The 25,298-nt window shown below is 34.0% G+C and overlaps 1 protein-coding gene across 1 annotated transcript; it reads left to right on the top strand.

Annotated features, from left to right (window-relative positions):
• The first annotated feature begins 8,561 nt into the window (after positions 1–8,561).
• Positions 8,562–15,119, top strand: LOC140823059 (kinesin-like protein KIN-5D). The gene is made up of 23 exons (XM_073184158.1): positions 8,562–8,721; positions 8,997–9,191; positions 9,283–9,412; positions 9,761–9,916; positions 10,001–10,477; positions 10,620–10,717; positions 10,822–10,978; positions 11,079–11,148; positions 11,255–11,331; positions 11,405–11,458; positions 11,540–11,620; positions 11,704–11,815; positions 12,093–12,179; positions 12,268–12,443; positions 12,524–12,685; positions 12,767–12,874; positions 12,953–13,111; positions 13,192–13,275; positions 13,714–13,919; positions 14,001–14,102; positions 14,187–14,296; positions 14,376–14,527; positions 14,764–15,119. Exons 2-23 carry the CDS (start codon positions 9,031–9,033, stop codon positions 14,977–14,979), a joined length of 3,135 nt encoding a protein of 1,044 aa, XP_073040259.1. The 5' UTR covers positions 8,562–8,721; positions 8,997–9,030; the 3' UTR covers positions 14,980–15,119.
• Positions 15,120–25,298: the final 10,179 nt, after the last annotated feature.

Here is a 25,298-nt window from a genome sequence, read left to right as displayed (position 1 = left end):
GTGAAAATGTTTACAAGGTCGATTTAAAGATTTCATCTTTTTCAAAAATAAAAAGCCTTGTAACATTAAATGTTGATGACAACATTCTTTGGCATAGACGACTTGGTCATGTTGGGATGAGCACCATAGAAAAACTTTTAAAACTTGACCTAGTTTCCGGAATGCCAAAGCTGAATTTAAAATTAGATTCTTTTTGTGATGCTTGTCAACTTGGTAAACACACAAAGGAATCTTTTAAAAATAAAAATTTTGTATCCACTTCTATGCCCCTTGAATTACTTCACCTAGATTTATGTGGTCCCTCGAGGACAACTAGTCTAGGAGGAAAATCTTATGCTTTTGTCATTGTAGATGATTTTTCACGTTTTACTTGGACATTGTTTTTAGCCCACAAAAATGATGCCTTTGATCATTTCAAAATTTTTGTCAAAAAGGTTGAAAATGAGAAAAATCTTTTGATCAAACAAATCCGTAGTGACCACGGAACGGAATTTCAAAATGAAAATTTTTCAATTTTTTGTCAAAGCAAAGGCATTGGTCACAATTTTTCTTGTCCTAGAACTCCTCAACAAAACGGTGTCGTTGAGAGGAAGAATAGGACCCTAGTAGAGATTGCAAGGACCATGCTATGTGAGCATTCTCTACCAAAATATTTTTGGGCTGAAGCAATGAGTTCTGCTTGTTACATCATCAATCGCGTATCAATAAGGCCAATTCTCAAGAAAACTCCATACGAACTATGGAGAGGGAGAAAGCCTAACATTTCTTACTTCCGCGCTTTTGGATCAAAATGCTTCATCCACAACAATGGTAAGGACAACCTGGGTAAGTTCGATGCTAAATCGGACAAAGGTATCTTTCTTGGTTACTCTACTTCTAGCAAAGCATATAGAGTCTTTAATAAACGTACTTTACTAGTTGAAGAATCTATTCATGTCATATTTGATGAAACTAACTCTTGCTTGCCTAGAACTGTTGTTTCTGATAATGATGATATAGATATCCTTGGCGAAAAGTTGGAGTCCACAAGCCTAGATGATGTTCCTAAAGATCAAGAGGACGCACCTCTTCCGAAGGAGTGGACTACACACAAGGATCATCCCATGGACCTCATCATTGGTAGCCCATCGAAGGGAGTATCTACTCGCTCTTCTAATATGTGCAATTATCTTGCTTTTCTTTCTCACATAGAGCCTAAGAACATAGAAGAAGCTTTACTTGATGATTCTTGGATTATTGCTATGCAAGATGAACTAAATGAATTTAGAAGGAATAAAGTTTGGAATCTTGTACCTAGACCCACTGATAGACCTGTCATAGGAACTAAATGGGTATTTAGGAACAAGTTAGATGAGCATGGTACAATCACTAGAAATAAAGCTAGGCTAGTAGCTAAAGGATATAGTCAAGAAGAGGGAATTGATTATGATGAGACTTATGCCCCTGTTGCTAGACTAGAATCCATTCGCATGCTACTTGCTTTTGCTTGCTCTAGAGACTTTAAATTGTTTCAAATGGATGTTAAAAGTGCTTTTCTTAATGGTGATTTGAAAGAAGAAGTGTATGTTGAGCAACCTATTGGTTTTGAAGATGTGCACTTATCTGATTATGTGTATAAACTTGATAAGGCTTTGTATGGTTTGAAACAAGCTCCTAGAGCTTGGTATGAGAAATTATCTACCTTTTTGCTGTCTAATGGTTTTTGTAGGGGTAAAGTTGATATTACCTTATTTACCTTGACTAAAAATAATGATTTGCTGATAGTACAAATATATGTAGATGATATTATTTTTGGTGCTACTAATGAACACTTGTGTAGAGATTTTTCTAAGCTTATGCAGGATCACTTTGAGATGAGCATGATGGGCGAACTCAACTACTTCCTTGGTCTCCAAATCAAGCAATGCAAGGATGGTTTCTTTGTCAACCAAGGAAAGTACATCAAGGAGATGCTAAAAAAGTTTGGGATGGAGTCTTCCAAAGCCTCATCCACACCTATGAGCACGACAGTCAGACTCGACAAAGATGAGGGAGGTAAACCTGTTGACCAAAAGTTATTTCGTAGCATGATTGGCTCCCTACTCTATGCGACTGCTAGTAGACCTGACATTATGTTTAGTGTTTGCTTGTGTGCACGATTTCAATCATGTCCAAAGGAATCACACTTATTCGCCTTAAAACGCATTTTCAAATATCTTTCAAATACTCCAAATCTCGGATTATGGTATTCTAAGAACTCATTTTTCGATTTAAAAGCTTACTGTGATGCCGACTTTGGAGGATATAAGGTGGATAGAAAGAGCACTAGTGGAACTTGTTTCTTTTTGGGAAATTGCTTGGTGTCATGGTTTTCTAAAAAGCAAAACTGTGTTGCACTTTCAACGACCGAGGCCGAGTATATGGCTGCCGGTAGTTGTTGTGCACAAATTCTTTGGATGAAGTATCAATTACTCGACTATGGTGTTACTTTTTCAAAAATTCCAATCTTTTGTGATAATACAAGCACCATATGTCTAACAAAGAATCCAGTTCAACATTCTCGTACTAAACATATTGACATTCGACATCATTTCATTCGTGATCACATTGAGCAAAATGATGTTGAACTTCACTATGTTGACACCAAGAATCAAATTGCTGATATTTTTACAAAACCACTAGATGAATCTACTTTTACTCGTTTGCGTGGTGAACTTGGCATGATTGAGTTGTAAACACTAGTCGAATACTCTCGTACATATTTGTTAAATTGAGGGGGAGTATTATTAATGTGAGCATTATAATGTCGGATAATACAAATTAATTGTATTTATCCATAATTATGGCTCAACATTCATTTATGTGCTAAATATTTTAAAATTTAGGTGTTCCTCATCTTGGCTACTTCGGAATCCACCGAACGTGTTCGGATCGTCCGAACCGAGCCATAGAGAGTCGCGGGATGCGGATTCTTAGCTTATGTTTTTTGTTATTTTTGTTTATTTTATCTTTATGCATCATTGTATAAAAGACTTGCATTTATTAGTGGATATTTTACCTGTTTATTTGTCTCTCTTTATACTTATGTCTTTTTGCTTATCACAAAAAGGGGGAGAATTTATTTGGTTAAAATTGCTGTTAATTGGTTATTAAATAAATTCGCCTTAATTCAACCTCTTAGACTTGTTATTTGATTAAGGGGGAGTTATTTAATAACCATTTCGATTATGTTGATTATTGTTATCTCAATTTTTAACCAAGTTTTGTGATCATCAAAAAGGGGGAGATTGTTACGCCTTAAACGCATACAAATCTCGAGGATGAGATTAATGTTTTTAATGCTGTAACATATCCCAAAGTTTTTGTTTTGATGATACCAAAACTTGGATTAAAAATGTACTAATGTTTTATATTGAGGCATGCAGGAAATTAAGAACAGGTTACGTTCGGAAGATCCGACATTCGGTTCGGACGGTCCGAAATTGTGCAATTCAGAAGAAAAATAGAAGCTGTTCGGAAGCTGCGAGGAGAGCGTTCGGACGTTCCGAAGACGTGATCGGACGTTCCGAACACAAGCAATCAAATCACTTCAATGCGGAGACAAATTGATATGACTGATTGATCGAGTAAGATTTCGGACGCTACGAAGGACATGATCGGACGCTACGAAGTGTTGAAGATTTCAAATCTCTGGAAACGCGGGAATGTTCGGACGGTACGAACTTGAGTTCGGACCTTCCGAAGCTGTTCACACACTGTCTGAAAGAACTGTTCGGAAGATACGAAGTTTGATCGGTCCCTCCGAAGCATATGTTCGGACCCTACGAAGTCAAGAACGGACGATCCGAAGTCATCCCAAAATTACGGAAATTGATTTCAATCACATCGGACGTTCCGAAGCATAAACAGAAGATCCGAACCTTGGCGTCCAAGACTAGTATAAATAGGCCTTTGAGGATGCATTTTCAATCATCCCACTCCACTCTCTTGTCTCTTACAAAGCTTTCTACTATCTCTTGTGTGCGTTGATTAAAAGAGTTGTAATATCAAAAGAGTTGTAGAAAAAGAGTGAAAGTAATACTCTCGAGTGGGTTGTAAAGTTCGTGGCTATCCTTGGAGCCCTCAAGGCCAAGTAGACGCATCGAGGCGTGGTTGTAAAAGCTAGCTTGGAGCTCCTAAAGCCAAGTCGATATAGTGATACCTCGATCCTCATCGAGAAGGGGAGACGTAGACGATTCTTCGTCGAACTTCCATAAACATCTCTATCCCTCTTTACTTTACGCATTTACTTTACTACGCATTTATTTTACGCACTTACTTTACGCATTCATTTTATTTGTGATTGTCCCTCAAGTCTTCCGCTTGCAATTTTTGCAAACTCGTTTTAAAAACGCTAAAGGGCCTAAAAGAACCTATTCACCCCCCTTTAGGTTCTTCAGAAAAGAAGAAAAAAAATTTGTGCTTTATTCACCCTCTCTAAAGTATATCTTGATCCTAACAAGTGGTATCTGAGTAAGTTTTCTCGTCCTCTGAACCCATAAATTCAAAAGCGGTGGTATCATTCAAAAAAATTCTCATGCCCTCTAGAGAAGAATTTGATGACTGAAAAATCAGAATAAGACTCATCTAGAATCTCAAAACGATGATATATGGTATGTAATCACTGACAAACCAAGTAAGATAATGAAAGTCAATACTGCAGTTGTTTGTATCAGATGGAGCACCTTAGGTGATAGAGAAGCATCAATCAAAATGGACTACTGATGATAAGAAGAAAATAAATTTTGATAACATGGAAAAAGATATATTATACAAGATCATTGACAAAAATACATTTAGTAAGATCAATATGTGTTTTACAAAAAAAAATATGGGACAAGCTAATTCAACCTAGCGAGGGAAATGATCATACAAAAGAAAAAAAACTCACCGTAGCCATGCAAAAATTTGAGAATATCAAAATGAAACTTGGAGAATCTTTGAATGACTTTGATGAGAGATTCAATTCAATTATCATTGAACTAGCTTCTTTTGGAAAAGAGTACACCAATCGTGAAGCCGCACTCAAGGTGATGAGAGCCCTGACGAGAGAATGTGATGTAAAAGCAATTGCAATGAGAGAATGGAAAGAGCTAAACAAATTGGAACTACATGAGTTGTTTGTTGATCTAATGGCCTACGAGTTCGAGTTGGAAACTAGAAGCGGAGAAGAAACTACATTAAACCATCCAACCAAATGCATTGCTATAACCATTGCTGAACCAGTACTGGATAAGACTGTTGAACAAAGCAAAAAAGATGCTATGTTAATATTTGTCAATAAATTCTCAAGATTCATGAAGAAAAATCATAGAACCTATCTGAATCCTAACAGGAATTTCAAAGAGGAGTCACCAATCGTGAAATGGCTTGTTTCAACTGTGAGAAGACTGATCACTTCATTGTTAATTTTCCTAAGTCCAAGAAAGATGATTACAAGAATAAGATACATAAGTGAAATAACAAGAAGTCCCGAAAAGATCGCAAGGCAATTTTTGCGGAGAAAAGTAAAGTAAGTGGGTAGATTCCAGTTCTAAATCTTCTGACTCGGAAAGTTAATCCAGTGATAGTGATGCTGCATAAGTTCAGTTTCTAATGGCCGATATTGACCCAACCTCGACTAATGATGAGGTATTTGACTTTGATTACAACGAATTTACACGTTATTATTTAGTCAAAACATTGTACGACATGGTTTAGGAGTACTTGAATCTTTCTCAATCATTTAAGCAAGTCAAAGCTGAAAACCAGAGCTTAATTGATCAAATCAATAAGTCCACTTGTTCACGAGAGAAAAATTTGAATGATCTTGAAGCAAAGATGATTAAGTTGAAGACTGACAATGAACGAGTGAGTGCTGATTTCTAGGCATTACCGATTGAAAATTAAAAGTTGTCTTTACTAGTAAATACATGGAATAAGTATTATGTTTCACTGGGAAGATGCAATAACTACATAAGCAGCAATCCAGAGAGAGAACGAGTCTCGAATTCAGTAGTTATGAAAGCATTTTTTAAAACAAATGCTCAACTACAACTGAATATGTGCAAAATGAAATACACCCAATTTGTCAAATCCATTACGGTATATGCACATAATGAACCTAACATTCGAGCTGAAAAACCTATAAATAAGACGAACAATGGTAGGAATTTTTGGTTAGGTTATGTTTCAACCCAAGAAAAAAGACAACTGACAGAATGAATCCAGTAGCGGATCAAGTTCCGTAGCATAGGCCTCAGTAAATGCAAGACACTACTGATTCCCCAGTTGCAAACTTCTTCAGAAGAAATATAGGATATTATACAAGAACAACAATGGAGAAAAACATAATGGATTAATACATTTTGTTAAGAATAAAGTAGAATACATTTTGTAAGAATAAAGTAGATATTATGTTCCACACACCCCTGAAGTTACTCGAAGTAAAAAATCCTTCAGGATTGTACAGATCTGGGTTCTTAAGGACTAATCTAGTTTGGATTGATATAGATTGAGTATTAATTACTAAATTTTGTGTTTAGAGGGAAGCAAAAGCTTCATTTAGTTGAAAATATGTGCTATAATTTAATCATTATTACTAAATTATGTGATAATGGTTATCTCAAAAGCACATATATTAAGAATGCATATTCAAATGTTCTACTACAAGGAATAAGAAGTGGAAATACCTACAAAATAAATTGAGAATATGCTCGACCTGATAATTCTACATGTTTTATTGCATCTTCCTATGATAAACAATGAATATCGCATGACTGAATCACTTAAATTTATATCGATCAACAACTTGCGACAAATGAATCTGGTGATTGGATTGACTGAGATTGAATTTATTAAGAATCATGTATGTTCAATATGTCAAATAGGAAAATAAATTAGATCTATTTTTAAAATTAAAGATAGTAAACAGTCATCTAGATGCTTAGAATTATTACATGTGAATTTATTTGGACCTATACCCGTAATGAGTTTAGGCGGAATGAAGTATATATCGGTTATTATTGATGATATTTCTTGATTTACATGAGTAATATTTCTGAGTGGTAAAGATTGTACATGTTCTCAACTGATCAAATTATTTAAATGCGTGCAAAATGAAAAATAAATTTCAATAGTCAAGATCAGAAGTGATTGCGTTAATAAAATTACTAACAAAACTCTTGAGATGTATTTATTAGAATAGAGAATTCAGCGCGAGTATTCAACATCCTGGACTCCTCAACAAAATGTAGTTGCTACGTAGGAACATAACAATGAAGAAAACATCACAAACAATGCTTGCTGAATCTTACATATCACAGAGATTTTGGACAGAAACAGTAAACACTGCTTGTTATAGTCAGAACCGAACCATGATCAACAAGAAAGATGAAAAGTCACAATATGAAATATGAAATGAGAGTATGCAAAATATTTCTTATTTATATATTTTTGAATGCAAATATTTTTACCCACAACAATAATAAACTTAGGACGAGCGTTTGCCGCAATTACCAAAAGCTATATCCCAGAGTTCACTGAAGATAGTCGATCACAACAAAATTATGATCCATCTCAAGCAAACATCTTCTCATAACCAAGTTACAGGTGGAGTAAGACTCGTCCTTCTTCATTGATAATTAATAATCCCCCAGCACCTCTCAAAACAAGAAGACAAATGGTTAATGCGTATATGCACGAAGCCTTTAATTCTCAATTAGAACCCAAGAAAATTGACGATGCCCTTACTGATTCTAGTTGGAAAAAAACCATGCAAGATGAACTAAATCAATTCAAGTGGAATAATGAAGGCAAAAACTTGTGTGAGACGGTCTCACAGATCGTATTTTGTGAGATGAATCTTTTATTAAGATCATCCTTACAAAAGTATTATTTTTTATGCTAAGAGTATTATTTTTTATTGTGAATATCGGTAGAGTTGACATGTTTCACAGGTAAAAATTTGTGAGACCGTCTCAAAAGAGACATACTCATAATGTTTGGTATCTAGTTCTTAGACTTTGTCATCAATAATATTTGATACTAGATGAATATTTAGGAATAAATTAAATAAAGATGGAATAGTAATTAAAGACAAAATAAGATTAGTAGCACAAAGTTTTAGACAAAGAAGAAATAATAGATTTTGATGAAAACTTTGCATTAGTACCCCGATTAGAAGCCATTCGAATTTTTCTTACTTTTGCTGCTTATAAGAACTTCAATGCATACAAAAAGTCGTTGAGATTGTTTCACATTTTAATTTTGTGAGATGAACCTCTGACTTCATCCAACTTTCATTCCAAAAATATTAATTTTCACCATAAATATTAGCTAAGTCAACCTATTTCCTGGATATAATCCACGAGATTATCTAAAAAAAACTTATTTTTAAAAATTATGTATGCATTACATTATATCTACAAAATACAAATTATTCATCCAATGTGTGTATTTACAACTGGCTAAATCTCTCACAAACGGGGGACCTCTCACACCGTCATGGCTTATGGGGAGTATATACAAATTCAAACCCTACGCTCCGTAACGGCCATATTTTTTAAGTTTATTTTCTCTCTCTACTCCTTTTCTTTTATTATAACCGAAAATTCCAAAACTTCACACTCAATCTGGTCGCTGTATTGTCTCCAAAGGTATCGCCATTTGTGCTCCTATTCATTGTTCAGTCTCCCTCGATTTGCCGGCCGATTCAGTTTTACTGTAAGTGTACATGTTTGTTGGATAAGCGTATGCGTTTACATTTTCAGTCAAGTAATCGTTTTTTTGCTGCGATTCTTCTGATCTGTAAGTTGCTTTGTTGTTTTCGAATCATGAATCGGCTAGATTCTTGATTTTGCTGTCATTTATCCAGTTTTTACGAATTTTTTCTCATTAAAGAAGCCACATTGTGGTAGGTTTAGTTTTTCGATATTTTCTTCTGGTTTTAATGCGACTTGATTTGATTTTCTCTGAGCTGGATTCGGCTTGTGGCGCAGTGAAACGGGCATAATTTAGTAGTGATTCCGGAGAATGGATAGAAGGGGAGGTGGTGGAATGGTGCCGATATCGCCGTCACACACACCACGTTCCAGCGATAAGGCAGCGAGAGATCTGCGATCTGGGGATGGTAGTTTGAACGGAAAGAATGACAAGGAGAAAGGTGTTAATGTGCAGGTCATTGTGCGATGCAGGTGATCCTTTTTTTTTTGTTTTTTTAAGTGTTTTGATTTGAATGATTTTGTTTCTATTGAATTCTCATGGGCTTTATTTATGATTCATCAGGCCACTGAGCGAGGATGAAGTGAGGGTGCATACTCCTGTGGTGATTTCTTGCAATGAAAACAGAAGAGAAGTTTGCGCTATTCAAAATATTGCCAATAAGCAGATTGATAGGACTTTCAACTTTGACAAGGTCTGATATATCTTCTCCTGCCTACATGTTTTTGTTGCACGTATAAATTTGGGAATATTAAAGAGTACAAAAAGAAAGAAGTGAAAATTGTACAAGTTCACATCAGACATGATTTATTCATTAAATAACAGACAGTTGTTGAAGGGTTGTTTAAATTACATGGTTCCTGGTGTTCATTAAATAGCAGCCAGGTAGTTGAATGGGTTGTTTAAGCAACATGGTTGCAGACCATTTTTTCCCCTTAGTTTCACTTCTAAGTTCTGACTGTTTTCCCCTTATATTTTCACTTTTTCTCAGTTTTTTCACTTGGTTTGTTAATAATACACCTTCGTTTTCTGTTTTGTTTAGGTATTTGGTTCAACATCTCAGCAAAAGGATATATATGATCAGTCAATCTGCCCCATAGTTTTTGAAGTTCTGGAGGGGTACAATTGCACCATTTTTGCCTATGGGCAAACTGGAACAGGCAAGACTTACACAATGGAGGGTGGATCAAGAAAAAAGGTTTAATTTATGTCCACTCTTTCTATACTGGTTACGAGATATAAAACGTGCCGCTTTATCTCAATGATTTGACTGCTTGTTTAGAACGGTGATATTCCAAGTGATGGCGGAGTTATTCCAAGAGCTGTAAGGCAAATATTCGATATCCTAGAGGCTCAAAATGCTGAGTACAGCATGAAAGTTACATTCTTGGAATTGTACAACGAGGAAATTTCAGATCTTTTGGCACCAGAAGAATGTTCAAAATTCATTGATGACAAGTCAAAGAAACCAATAGCGCTTATGGAGGATGGAAAGGGTGGAGTCTTCGTCAGGGGATTGGAAGAGGAGATTGTGACCACGGCAAATGAAATCTATAAAATCTTAGAGAAAGGTTCTGCTAAAAGGAGAACAGCAGAGACTCTTCTTAACAAACAGAGCAGCCGTTCTCACTCTATTTTTTCAATCACAATTCACATCAAAGAGTGCACTCCAGAAGGAGAGGAGATGATCAAATGTGGGAAGCTTAATCTAGTTGATCTTGCTGGTTCAGAAAATATTTCACGCTCTGGTGCCAGAGAAGTAAGAATAGCAATTTATCCAATTTTTTTCCTTCTCTTTCTGTTCTTTTATAGAGCACAGTGGGAGTAGAAGTCAACATAATTTAAACTGGAAAAAATCTATCTATCTGTCTGTCTGTCGGTGATTGTGTCTACCATTTCAGGGCAGAGCAAGGGAAGCAGGTGAGATCAACAAGAGCTTGCTGACCCTTGGTCGAGTCATAAATGCTTTGGTGGAGCATTCCGGTCACGTACCCTATAGGTAAAAGTCCAATTAATTTTTCCATGTTAACCTGGTTTCCATTATCCAGGTGTGTTACAAAAAGATTATTTTATCAATTCATACAATGTCACGTGAAATCTCAGGGATAGCAAGTTGACAAGGTTGCTGAGAGATTCTCTTGGGGGAAAAACGAAGACTTGTATAATTGCAACAATATCACCTTCCATCCACTGTTTGGAAGAGACACTTAGCACTCTGGATTATGCTCACCGTGCAAAAAACATAAAGAACAAACCCGAGGTTAGTGGTCTTGAAATATATGAATACGACTCTTCCTTTCTTTCAGCTGCTTTATTTACTATGTGGACTGGCAGCTAAAAGTAGATGGTTGTTATTACAGATCAATCAAAAAATGATGAAATCTGCAATAATGAAGGATTTGTATTCTGAAATTGATCGACTTAAGCAAGGTGTTGTGCGTGCGTGTGTTGTGAACTTCATCTACGGTTGTCAAAGCTTCTTCTTCAAAGCAATCTGAACTTCTATACATATAAATAATGACTTTATGTCCTTCAGAGGTATATGCTGCAAGGGAGAAGAATGGAATCTACATACCACGAGATCGTTATCTCCAGGATGAGGCTGATAAAAAGGTTTGATTGTGTTTGCTGAAATTTAATGGATTTCCCATGATATGAAAGTCATTTTTTTTTAAAAATGATCCAGGCCATGTCCGAAAAAGTAGAACGCATGGAACTTGATTTAGAATCCAGGGACAAGGTAAATTTAAGACATATTTTTAACCTTAATATTTTCTGTGGAAATTCAAGAGTTATCACAAAATTTACAATTTATGCGCAGCAACTATTGGAACTCCAGGAATTGCAAAATTCTCAACAACAGTCGATTGTTGAATTAACTGACAAACTTGAAAAGACCGAGGTATTACTTGAGTGCCTACCATTATAATATTTTTCCCTTCTGCTTTGATGTCAAGGAATAATTTGGCTTCTATTCATATTCAGAAAAAGCTACAAGAAACTGAGCATTCATTGCTTGATCTTGAAGAAAGGCATAGACAGGCAAATGCAACGATCAAAGAAAAAGATTACCTTATATCCAATCTTCTCAAGTCTGGTACGTGCTATCTGTACCATAATCCCAATAAATTTGTTTTCAAGTCAGGGGGTAATATATCTTTACCTAGGAATATTTTTGTGTCTATTTAATTTCCAATCAAAATATGATGATGAAGATTTGTCAGCCCATCTCCAGCTGTGATATAATGAAATCATTGTAAAAGTGCTAATCAATTCTTATTCTTTACTATATTTTGCTCACCATTATTTTTTCTTAGTTGTTAGACTAAAAGTGGTTAGTTTTATGAAATTTTCACTTGATTACTTTTCACCAGAGAAAGCACTTGTTGAGCGTGCCCTTGAGCTTCGAGCTGAATTGGAGAATGCTGTATCGGATGTCCATAATCTATTTGCCAAGATTGGTTTGCATTTTGACTTTGAACCAGTTCTATGCTCAATTATTAAGAGGCAAATGATCCTATTATAATGAAAGTATCATTAAATCTGTAGAACGCAAAGACAAAATAGAAGATGGGAATAAGATTCTTATTCAAAATTTCCAGTCTCAATTGACTAAGCAACTTGAGATCTTGCACAAATCTGTGGCATCTTCTACCACTGAGCAACAGCAACAATTGAAGGAGATGGAAGAAGACATGCAGTCATTCGTATCCACAAAGACTGAGGTACATAGGTTAGATAAGGAGGACATCTGTTCTATTTGTAATTTCCTAGTCAACCAGAGTTTCTTATCTCGCATTTCTAGGCTGCTGGAGAGCTTCGGGATCGCCTTAAAAACTTGAAAACCACATATGGATCTGGTATAAAGGTTTTAGACGAGTTAGCTGGAGAGCTTGATGGTAACTCTCAGTCAACTTTTGGTCAACTGAATTTGGAAGTTTCTAAGCATTCTTCTGCACTAGAGGAGGTTTGAATCTATTGATATTGCTGTGAAAAATCATAGAACCTTGTTTCAGCAGGAAATCTGATTGCAGTTAATCTATTGCAGCTTTTCCAAGGAATGGCTTCAGTGGCTGATACTTTACTCGATGACCTTCAAAATTGTCTGCAGAGTCAGGGGAACAAATTAACTGTATATGCACAACAGCAACGAGAGGTTGGCATTTCTTAGTCACTAGGATGGAAGTTGGATTTTTTTTTTTTGCCATATAAATAATTGCGACATTATTTTCAGGCTCACAGCAGAGCAGTTGAAACCACAAGATCAATCTCTCAAATAACTGTAAACTTCTTCAAGACTTTAGATGGCCACACCACAAAATTGGGGAAGATTGTGGAAGAAGCACATACGAATAATGATTGGAAATTATCTGAATTTGAAAAGAAGTTTGAGGTTTACTTTCTTTGCTTAGAAACTTCATTCGGCTTGCACATCAAACTATTTTCTCAGTGGATGTTCAATTTTTTTCATAGGAGTGTGCTGCTCATGAAGAAAAGCAACTACTAGAAAAAGTGGCAGAGCTGCTTGCTGGTTCAAATTCTCGAAAGCGAAAACTGGTATGCCCCTGGAAGATCTTTTCTACTTTGAATTTAACGTAGGACCTTCACTTCGAATTTCGTTTGAACTTATCCCCACTCTAATTGAAAGAGGTAGGTAAAAATTGTCACTTATTGGGAACTCAAGATTGATCTTTCACAACACATCATCATATTTTTTGTCTCCTTAATTTTAAGGTTTACTCGTTCATTTTCCTATTTTGTTTTGATTATCATTTTCAAGTTACTTGTCAGTAAATCTGCCAAATTGCCAATGTGTGACCCAGTTGCTGTTTTCAGAACAATCCAGCCAACAAAAGATAAAAGAGAGGCTAAATGATTTATGCATTTAAATGATGATTGCGCTCTCTTTTGGTCGAATATTACAGTCTTATTCTTTTTATATTGTTACTCAAATGATAAGAAATTATTATGTCCTTTTCACTTTTTTGTTACCAGGTTCAATGTGCGATTGATGGGCTTAGGGAGAGTGCAGCTAGCAGAACAACTAGTTTACAGCAGGAGATGTCAATTATGCAAGATACTACTTGTTCTATCAAAGCTGAATGGACAAGTTACATGGAGAGCGCTGAATCCCATTATATTGACGACACAGCGTCAGTGGAAATTGGTAAAAATGACATGAAGGATGTTTTATATAAATGGTTAGTTTCATATGTTTTTGTCACAAATTATAAATTCCTTTCATGTGACATCTCTAATTCTCAACAAATGAAAATACACAGTATGGAACAAGCAAAATTGGGTGCCCAACAATGGAAAAATGCTCAAGAATCCCTGCTTAGTCTAGAGAAGAGCAATGTTGCTTCAATGAACGAAATAGTTAGGTTAGTTCAAATCCCATTTTTCAAGCTTTAAAGTTTCACCTGCACATTATCGTCATTTTATGGTGACATGTGACCTAACTATAGGAGAGAAATGGGCACCAATGAACTATTGCATGGACGGTTTACTTCTGCTGTAAACTCTGCTCTTGAAGATGCAGATATTGGAAGCAAAAATCTGCTCTCGTCCATTGACCGTAAGATAACTATATCTATTTCAGTTTTGGAGTTCATATGTTTTATACTTGACATCCTTTTCATTTTATTAACCCGCAGGTTCGCTACAACTTGACCACGAGGCAAGCACGAATCTTGATTCCATGATTGTTCCTTGTTGTGGAGACTTGAGAGAATTGAATAGTGGGCATCATCACAAGATTGTGGAAATCACAGAAAATGCAGGAAAATGCCTTCTAGAGGATTATGTGGTAGGGGACTGTCTCGCACAATTTAATTATGTTGCTTGACACGTTTGGAAAAAAACATTAAAGGATTGAATCCACAACCTGCACAAATATGAAGCAGAATATATATATATATATATATATATATATATATATATATATATATATATATATATATATATATTGCGTAAAATATATGCTTAAATGACACTTGCAAAATACGAAGTATGTGAGAATGAAATCTGGTTTTGACATATTAGGTGGATCAACCATCGTGCTCGACACCGAAGAAGAAAGCAATCAATATTCCAAGCATTTCTTCCATTGAGGAACTCAGGACTCCATCTTTTGAAGAATTGCTGAAGTCATTCTGGGACACGAAATCTTTAAAGCAGGCGAATGGAGATTTAAAGCAAATGTTAGAGGCCGTTGTTTCTTTGAGGGACTCCCGGCTTCCTCTGACTGCTGTGAACTAAAAGGACTAGATTTTTTTAATCATATATGCCTTATATATATGAAACATCTTGAATTGTACATAAAGAGTATGGTTTGCTCACAGAATGAGTTTGATTTTTCTGAAAACATAAGACAGTATTTGAATATAAATTGAATTAATTATAAAAAAAATTGTGCATCAATTCTTATTATATATTATGTAGTTGATGATGTTGAAAAATATATTTAAAATGTGTGTATTGAATATTTGAATTTTGAATATTTGAATGTTGAAAATAAGGTTGTAAATATTGAAAATTAGTGTGTGATGATGTAGGTAATGATGTAATTTATTTTTGGATTATTTGTACATATTTCCTATAAATAGATCTTTCATTTGTGAAGAAAATCACAATTGAGTAGAGAGAAAAATATTATAAAGTGTGTAGTTTGGTAAATTTTGAGAGTTTGAGATTTTTACTTTTTACCATAAATTTTTACTTTTTCACAACACGTTATCAGCACGAAGCTCTAAAAGTCCTACATACTTTTCCAAGCTCCAAACAGAAGAAAAAATATAACAAAAGTAATAATATTTATTTTACTGTTATTTATTTATTTATTGTGTATTTATTTAATATACAATATAATGTTATTATTAGAAATAATAAAAATAAATTTTTCATAAACTTGTTATAAATCCTGGGAGGATGTTAAGACGACATCCCACACTCCCGGTAAGGGATACGACAAGTATAAAAGCCTATAAGATTTTTAAACAAAATAAATTATGACACTCATTATAATATTATGATATGATATACATAATTATTTAAACATGTCTAATATTATATATACCATATTATTACCATAAAATTATACAAATACATACCTTTATTTTTTTTGTACACCAACGGTCATAAACGGTAACAAACGGCTAGTTTTTGCCCTATAAATATCATCTCACAAACACATTCAATCACTCCAACTTTCTCTTCTTCTCTAAAAATTATTCATCATCAAATTTTTCGAAGAAAAAAGAAGATGGCTTTCTCAAGGATATTTTTAATTATTTTGGTTATCATACTCACGAGTCTTGTATTTATCGGAGAATATCCTCCTCGTGCGTTTTCTTTATTTTTACAAATAATTGTACTTGTTGTTTATCCGTTACTTTGTATTGCAATATTTATTAACTAATAAAATGCATCGTAATTTTTTTAGTACCACCATGTCAAATTTAACAAAGCTCGAATTTGTTGCGCTCGACATCACGGGAAAGAATTATATGCCATGGATTCTAGATGTAGAAATGCATCTTGAGTCATTGGGTCTAAGCGAGACCATTAAAGAAAATGACATATGCACGTCACAAGAAAAGGCAAGAGCCATGATATTTTTGCGTCGACATCTCGACGATTGATTGAAATGTGAATATCTGACTGAAAAAAATCCCATGGCTTTGTGGAAGGGATTAAAAGAAAGATTCGAACATATAAGAGAAGTTATACTTCCGACCGCCTGGGATGAATGGAATACATTGAGATTCCAAGACTTTAAAAAAGTCAGTGATTACAATTCGATGATGTATAGAATAATCTCGCAATTAAAATTTTGTGGACATGAGGTCACAAAATCTGAGATGCTTGAAAAAACATTTTCCACGTTTCATGCATCAAATATTACTCTACAGCAACAATATAGAGTACGTGGATTCGCGAGATATTCTGAACTCATCGCCTGTCTTCTTGTGGCGGAAAAAAACAACGAGCTATTAATGAGAAATCATCAGTCCCGACCCACTGGATCAACAACATTTCCAGAAGTAAATGCTGTAAGTAAAAATGAATTTAAACCTGAAAACCAAAATCAATTTCAAAGACAAGGTTTTGGTCGAGGTCGAGGTCGAGGTCGAGGTCGTGGACGTGGACGTGGACGTGGACGTGGACGTGGAATTGGTCGTGGTCGTGGACGCGGCCGTGGTTTTGAAAATAATAGAGATAGTTATTTTTATAACTCATCTCAAAAGAGCGTCCCAAACCATCCACTGAAAAGGCATCATGAGAATACAAGTGTTAATGAGAATCACTCAAAACGATATGAAAGTTCTTGTTACAGATGTGATATTCCAGGACATTGGTCCAAAGTTTGTCGAGCCCCTGAGTACTTTGTAAACTTTATAAAAAATCATTAAAGGGGAAAGAAAAGGAGACCAACTTCACTGAACGCAGTGACCGTTTGAGTGATTCAACTCATTTTGATGCTGGTGATTTTATGAATGATTTCTCTGGAAATGATCAATATGTTGGTGGGATAGAAATAAACAATATTGATGCTGCAGATTTTCTCAACGATTTCTCTGAAAATGAACAATATAATGGTAGAATATAAATGTACAATAATTTATTTTTCATGTATTCATAGAATAATGTTTTATTGTATAATTATGATATGTGTTATATTTAAATATATATTACCAGTAATTTATTTCATTGCATATTTTTTTTTGAAGTTCAAATATGGAAAATGATATGAGCAAAGCTGAAGTTTGCATACCCGATAGTGGTACAACGCACACTATCCTCCGAGATAAAAGATATTTCTTGGAACTAAAATCAACAAAAACAACGGTGAATACAATATCAGGTCCTGTAGACTTGATTAAAGGATGTGGTAAAACACAATTTTTGTTACCTAATGGTACAAAATTTTTGATCAATGATGCTTTATATTCACCACAATCGAAAAGAAATTTGTTGAGTTTTAATGATATATATTCCCATGGGTATGATACTCAAACAATGAATGAAGGAAATGAGAAATATATGTGTCTTATCACATATAAATCAGGAAAGAAATATGTGATTGAAAAACTACCAATGCTCCCTACTGGATTGCATTATACACATATAAGTCCCATTGAATCAAACATAGTAGTTGATAATTCTTCGATATTAACCAATTGGCATGATCGATTGGGACATCCTGGTTCAACAATGATGCGAAGAATTATAGAAAATACACATGGTCATCCACTGAAAGACCAGAAGATTTTTCAGAATAATAAGTTTCAATGTAAAGCATGTTTTCTTGGAAAACTTATTATAAAACCATCACCAGTCAAAATCCAAACTGAATCACCAATGTTTCTTGAACGTATTCAGGGTGATATTTGTGGACCAATCCATCCACCATGTGGACCATTCAGATACTTTATGGTATTGATTGATGCCTCCAGCAGATGGTCACATGTATGTTTATTGTCAACTCGAAATGTTGCATTTGCAAGATTACTTGCTCAAATAATAAAATTGAGGAATCAGTTTCCCGATTATACAATCAAGAAAATTAGACTTGATAATGCTGGTGAATTTACTTCCCAGACTTTCAATGATTATTGTATGTCTATGGGAATCATTGTTGAGCATCCTGTTGCTCATGTACATACACAGAATGGATTGGCTGAATCATTGATTAAACGTCTGCAAATGATTGCTAGACCAATGATTATGAAAACAAAGCTCCCTATTTCTATATGGGGACATGCAATTTTACATGCTGCTTCATTAATTCGCATCAGACCAAGTACATATCATAAATACTCCCCATTACAGCTTGCATTTGGTAAAGAACCAGACATTTCTCATCTGAGAATTTTTGGATGTATGGTGTATGTGCCTATTGCACCACCACAACGAAAGAAAATGGGACCTCAAAGAAATGTTGGAATTTATATCGGTTATGATAGTCCATCAATCATTCGATATCTTGAACCTCAGACAGGCGACATGTTCACAGCACGTTTTGCTGATTGTCATTTTAATGAGGAAATCTTCTCAATGTTAGGGGGAGAACAGAAACATACCGAAAAAGAAATTACATGGTATGCATCATCATTGTTACATCTGGATCCAAGAACAAAACAATGTGAAAAAGATGTACAACAAATTGTACACTTGCAAAGAATAACAAATCAAATACCAGATGCATTTGCAGACACAAAAAGGATAACTAAATCATATATACATGCTGCAAATGCCCCTGCTCGAATTGAAATTCCAAAGAAACAAATGGAAGATACTCATGATGTCATTAAACGCCTGAAGCGTGGAAGGCCAGTCGGTTCCAAGGATAAAAATCCTCGAAAAAGAAAATTCATAGAGAAACACGATGATCACAAAATAAAGAATGATGTTTCTGAAGAAACACATGATGATCACAAAATAGAGAATGGTGTTCCTGAAGAAACACATGATGATGCAAATGTTCTGTCAGAACCACAAACTGACGAGAATCATGAAATCTCTATCAATTACATTAATACTGGAAAAATATGGAACCGAAAAGATATAGATGAAATTGATGATATATTTTCTTATAATGTGGCAATCGACATCATAAATGATAACGAAGATCATGAACCAAAATCTTTTGGTGAATGTAAAAATCGGCAGGATTGGATAAAATAGAAAGATGCCATCCAGGTTGAATTGGATTCGCTAAATAAACGTAATATTTTTGGACCTATAGTCCTTACACCTGAAGGTGTAAAACATGTTGGATACAAATGAGTTTTTATTCGAAAGCGAAATGAGAAAAATGAAATAGTAAGATATAAAGCTCGACTTGTTGCACAAGGTTTTTCTCAAAAGCCTGGAATTGATTATGAAGAAACGTATTCTCCCGTAATGGATGCAATTACGTTTCGGTATTTGATTAGCTTGGCAATATCTGAAAATTTAGAAATGCGTCTTATGGATGTTGTTACAGCTTACTTATATGGATCACTTGATAGTAATATATATATGAAAATCCCTGAAGGATTTAAGATGCCTGAAGCACAAAGTTCAAAACCCAGGGAATGTTATTCTGTGAAATTACAAAGATCATTATATGGGTTAAAGCAATCAGGTCGAATGTGGTATAATCGACTAAGTGATCACTTGATGAAAAAGGGATACGTAAATAATTCAATATGCCCTTGTGTTTTCATTAAGAAAACAACATCCGGATGCGTAATTATTACTGTATATGTTGATGATTTAAACATCATTGGAACGAATAAGGAAATTCAAGAAGTTGTGTCATACTTGAAGGAAGAATTTGAAATGAAGGATCTTGGAAAAACCAAGTATTGTCTGGGTTTACAAATTGAACAAAAAGAATGTGGAATGTTTGTTCACCAGACAAATTATACAGAAAAGATCCTTAAACGTTTTAATATGGATAAAGCAAATCCTTTAAGTACTCCAATGGTTGTTAGATCAAAAAGGATCCATTCCGTCCATGTGAAGATGATAAAGATATTCTTGGTCCAGAAGTACCATATCTAAGTGCCATCGGTGCCCTTATGTACCTTACAAATTGTACAAGGCCTGATATATCTTTTGCCGTGAATCTGTTGGCAAGATTTAGCACATATCCAACAAAGAAACACTGGAACGGAATTAAACATATATTCCGTTATCTACGAGGAACGACAGACTTGGGACTTTTGTATTCAAAAGATGCTAATCCAAGTATAATTGGTTATGCTGATGCTGGATACTTATCTGATCCACACAAGGCACGTTCCCAAACTGGATATGTATTTACTCGTGGAGGCACTGCAATATCTTGGCGTTCACAGAAACAAACGCTCGTAACAACTTCATCAAATCATGCCGAGATTATTGCACTACATGAAGCAAGTCGTGAATGTGTGTGGTTAAAATCAATGACCCAACATATCCAAATTTCATGCGGATTATCATTCGATGAGAAGCCTGTGATACTATATGAAGATAATACTGCATGTGTTGCTCAAATGAAAGAAGGATACATAAAAAGCGACAGAACTAAACATATTCCTCCTAAGTTCTTCGCATTCACCAAGGAACTTGAGAAGAATAAATGTATTGATGTTCGTCACATTCAATCAAGTGAAAATTCATCAGATCTTTTCACAAAGGCGCTTCCTACGTCAATATTCAGAAAGCACATATATAATATTGGGATGCGCAATCTACGAAATTTGTGAAGAATTGTTCGTGTCAACATGAGGGGGAGTTTACGTGACTGCACTCTTTTTCCCTTGCTATGGTTTTTATCCCAATGGGTTTTTCCTAGTAAGATTTTTAACGAGGTAGTATAAAAACACGTAATGAAGACAATCATTATGATCATCATCACAAGGGGGAGTGTTGAAAAATATATTTAAAATGTGTGTATTGAATATTTGAATGTTGAATATTTGAATGTTGAAAATAAGAGTTGTAAATATTGAAAATTAGTGTGTGATGATGTAGGTAATGATGTATTTTATTTTTGGATTATTTGTAAAGATTTCCTATAAATAGATCTCTCATTTGTGAAGAAAATCACAATTGAATAGAGAGAAAAATATTATAAAGTGTGTAGTTTGGTAAATTTTGAGAGTTTGAGATTTTTACTTTTTACCATAAATTTTTACTTTTTCACAACAGATGATAGTGGTTTTTTTTAATAATAATTATTTTTTTTAAAAAAGTTTTTGCAAGAGTATTGCAAAACGCCACCAGCTATAACGAATGCTGCACGCTATTAGCATCGTAGTGTCTCTCAGTCCCCATTCGTTCAAAGCTGCGATTCCTGCAAAGGCTGCTTCGATTCAAACATGATTCTCGCATTGAATATGCATGATTCATGAGTTAAAAGTTTAGCCCGTGAACTTTTAAAATCTATAAAACTTTGTGTATATGAATTTTCTAAATCTAAAGCATTTGTTTCTTTCCTACACTTTTTTTTTTAAATTTCCCTATATCCAAAATTTCTTCTACGATCGAAGACTGTGTTCCTTGTTTGGATTGCACTATAAACCGAAAACAATTTTGAGTTGTGACTGGGACACCTGAATTTCAGAAATTTGGAGTCGGTGTGACGGCGGCGATAATGATGATGGCCGAGAGGTTGCTTGAGTGGAGGGTGGATTTTTGTGTGTTATTTTGTGTTGGGTTTGAATGTTATGTGTTATTAATCTTTGATAACACATTTATCAAAACTACACAAGCAGTTTATCACTAGGATTCCTAATCCTAGTCTCATCAGGAATCTTTATTTTCATTGACTAAAATTCCCATATTATTATCATTATATCATGAATTTATCAACTTTTGATATTGCATAATATAATTATTTTACATGCACAACTTTATATCTTTATACAAAATATGTGTACGTATATTAATACATCTACATATGTACAAATAATATATACATATACACATTAAATTCGAACAACTTTATAGTTAGCGTACAGTACGGTCCATTCAACTAATATATCCCAATCGAATATCCAACTATTGGTATATCGAGAGTTGCATATAAATTCGATAATGATGTGATTTACCTTTGAGTAATAATAGTGACATGGTATATGCAACTAGAAAAACAAATTTCCCTAAAACAATTTTCTTGGTCTGGCTAGAAACTCCTTTCACTATTAATTCATTAGATCACATAGGATATCTTCACCCATAGGCATGCAAACGGTGATTCTCCGACTACAATGCATTTGTTCTATTTACTTCGAAACTACACCTAACCTCACCACCTAATGACCGTCAATGGAGTCGGTAATCAAAGTGCATGCTATTACATAGAGCCTCTACATTGTCCCGGGTCAAAGGACTAATGGCGTACAACCATAATCACAGACTATTCCACTCGATAAATGAGAATCACTTGTACAGTCTGAGTGATGGTTGTTCAGTACATCATGATAAAGATAAAATATTGTATATTAATTAAATGTTTTATTATATAAATATATAGTTTTTTTTTTATTAAATGTTTAAATATTATATGTTTTATAATAAATTGTATAAAATATAAGTTGTTGTGTAATTATAAGTTTTTACTATTTTTACAGGTTCGATAAAACACGAATAAACTTGGCATTGCAAATGGGATTAAGATGATTCTTGGACCTGTAGAAAGTTGATGTTAATATCTACAATATTGATGGAAAGCATGAGATAAAAATCTTCTCGCAAGTGAGATCAAATTATGCAACAAATAAAGTTACCAAAGGAGTGGCAATTTTACCATGCTCTAGTATTTTGACCATATCTCTCAAATTACTTGGTCAAATGGTTTGAAAAAATTACCACAACTAGACAACTCAATTATCCACATGTTTCTTTTTATGTGAAGAAGCAAATACAGAGAAGAAGATTTTCAAAAGTGATGTGTATTAAAATATTTATTTCTTGGAACACCAATGAAGACTTATGTGTAAAAAATAATATTTTATTTGTGGTTGTCTCCCCAAATTTGGCTATAAATAGGGGTGCATTGTAATGTATTGAGATATCCCTCATTCTATGAACAAACCTTTGAGTTCATAATATTTTTCCTTTATTTCTTCATTTAAATATAATTAGCATGTTAATTTCATATTCAAAGTTTTACACTTTGAATAATGAATAGCTAACTTCCTAAAGTTGAGATGATAAGGTGAAACTCTTGGCATGATAATAAAGTTATTAAAAGGTAAGAATCTATGTTTTATATTATTTAATCATTATTTATTGTTTATGTTATATTTATTTCTTTAAGTATTTTTATACCCTACTTATAAGTGTGAGTTTTGATTTATTGTTGCTATATGTTACACTAAATTCTTGGAACCATTTAAATGTTAGTTTGGTATTACCAACCATTTAAAGTTGATGCCTTGATTTATTATATATAAATATATTATAATATTAAATTCTCGGAACCATTTAAATGTTAGTTTGGTTTTACCTACCATTTAATTTGGATTCCTTGATTTACTATATATAAATATATCATAATAATATTTTCTTGGTACCATTTAAATGTTAGTTTGGTTTTACCAACCATTTAAAGTGGGAACCTTGATTTAGTGTTTACAAATATATATATATAGCACAATAAATACTTGACCACATTTATAAGTTTTGGTATATATTATATATTTATGAGATATTAATATATAACATAATATAAATATGATTATTTAATATATTGGAATCATTTTATTAAGTGGATTTCAATATTGTTGGTTAATGTTAACTTTATTAAAATACCAAGAGTGGATCCTTTAATCTCAACTACTTAAATTAAAATTTGAACAATTAAAATTTACCCATTAAATATTCAAACAATTAAAATTAAAAAGAAACAAAAACAAAAACAAAACAAAAAGACATTGTAGTGGACTTGTAATTACCTTAGCTTCCCTGTGGATACGATATTCGGACTCACCGAATTATATTACTTGTGGACAACATGCTCTTGGGAGTGCAACAATCAAAGTCGCAACAAGTTTTTGGCGCCGTTGCCGGGGAAGTATAATTTAATTTCAAGTCTATTTAATATTGTTTATAGTTTATTTTTCTTTATTTGAATTTTTTTTGCTTTTGTGTGTTTTTTTTCTTTTTCTTTTGCATTTGAATGAGCATTTGGTCACGTACACTTAGTGGTCGACTCATTCGAAACAACCCTTTATTTTTACAAAACATGGCGGAAGAACCCATCCAAGAAAATGAAGATGAAATTCAATCTCAACATGATCATGATAGACGAAGAACACTTAGAGATCACATGAATCCTACACATATTAGTGCACCTTCATGTCTAGTTTTTCCCCCTGATGCATCTCATTTTAATTTTAAGCCTGGTATTATCCAACTTTTACCCAATTTTCATGGCTTAGATTCTGAAAATCCATACATGCATTTACGAGAGTTTGAAGAAGTGTGCAACACATATAATGATCTAAATTGTAGCATGAACACCATTCGACTTAAGCTTTTTCCTTTTTCTTTAAAAGATAAAGCTAAAACTTGGCTACAAAATCTTAGATCGGGATCCATTCGAACTTGGGATGAATTGCAACAACAATTTTTGAAAAAGTTTTTTCCATCTCATAGAACAAATTCTTTCAAAAGGCAAATCATCATTTTCACTCAAAAACGAGGAGAAACTTTTTATCAGTGTTGGGATAGATACAAAGAATTGCTTAATCTTTGTCCACATCATGGTTTTGAAATTTGGAGAGTTGTTTCTCAATTTTATGAAGGCTTAACACCTAAAGATAGGCAAATGGTTGAATTTATGTGTAATGGAACATTTGAAGATAAAGATCCAAACGAGGCAATTGAGTATCTCGATTCATTAGCTGAAAATGCTCAAAATTGGGACACTATAGGTACAATCGAACCCTCAAACAAGATTCAATCTCCTACATCTGGTGGAGGTATGTATACTCTGAAAGATGAACATGATCTTCAAGCTAGATTTACCTCTTTGGCAAGAAAAGTTGAGGCACTTGAATTGAAAAAGAATGGTCAATTAAAATCTGTTCAGGAAATTG

The sequence above is a fragment of the Primulina eburnea genome, chromosome 2, assembly GCF_022965805.1.
Source record: "Primulina eburnea isolate SZY01 chromosome 2, ASM2296580v1, whole genome shotgun sequence".
NCBI lineage: Eukaryota > Viridiplantae > Streptophyta > Magnoliopsida > Lamiales > Gesneriaceae > Primulina > Primulina eburnea.
The sequence above is the reverse complement of the archived record's forward strand: the minus strand, read 5'-3'. Positions and strand labels throughout refer to the sequence as shown.

Bases quoted from the DNA above. Each gene is read 5' to 3' on its own strand.
- LOC140823059 (XM_073184158.1), top strand. From the start codon at position 9,031: ATGGATAGAAGGGGAGGTGGTGGAATGGTGCCGATATCGCCGTCACAC. The intron at 11,459-11,539 runs GTAAATTTAAGA...ATTTATGCGCAG, and splicing joins ATTTAGAATCCAGGGACAAG to CAACTATTGGAACTCCAGGA. The intron at 14,528-14,763 runs GTAGGGGACTGT...TTGACATATTAG, and splicing joins GCCTTCTAGAGGATTATGTG to GTGGATCAACCATCGTGCTC.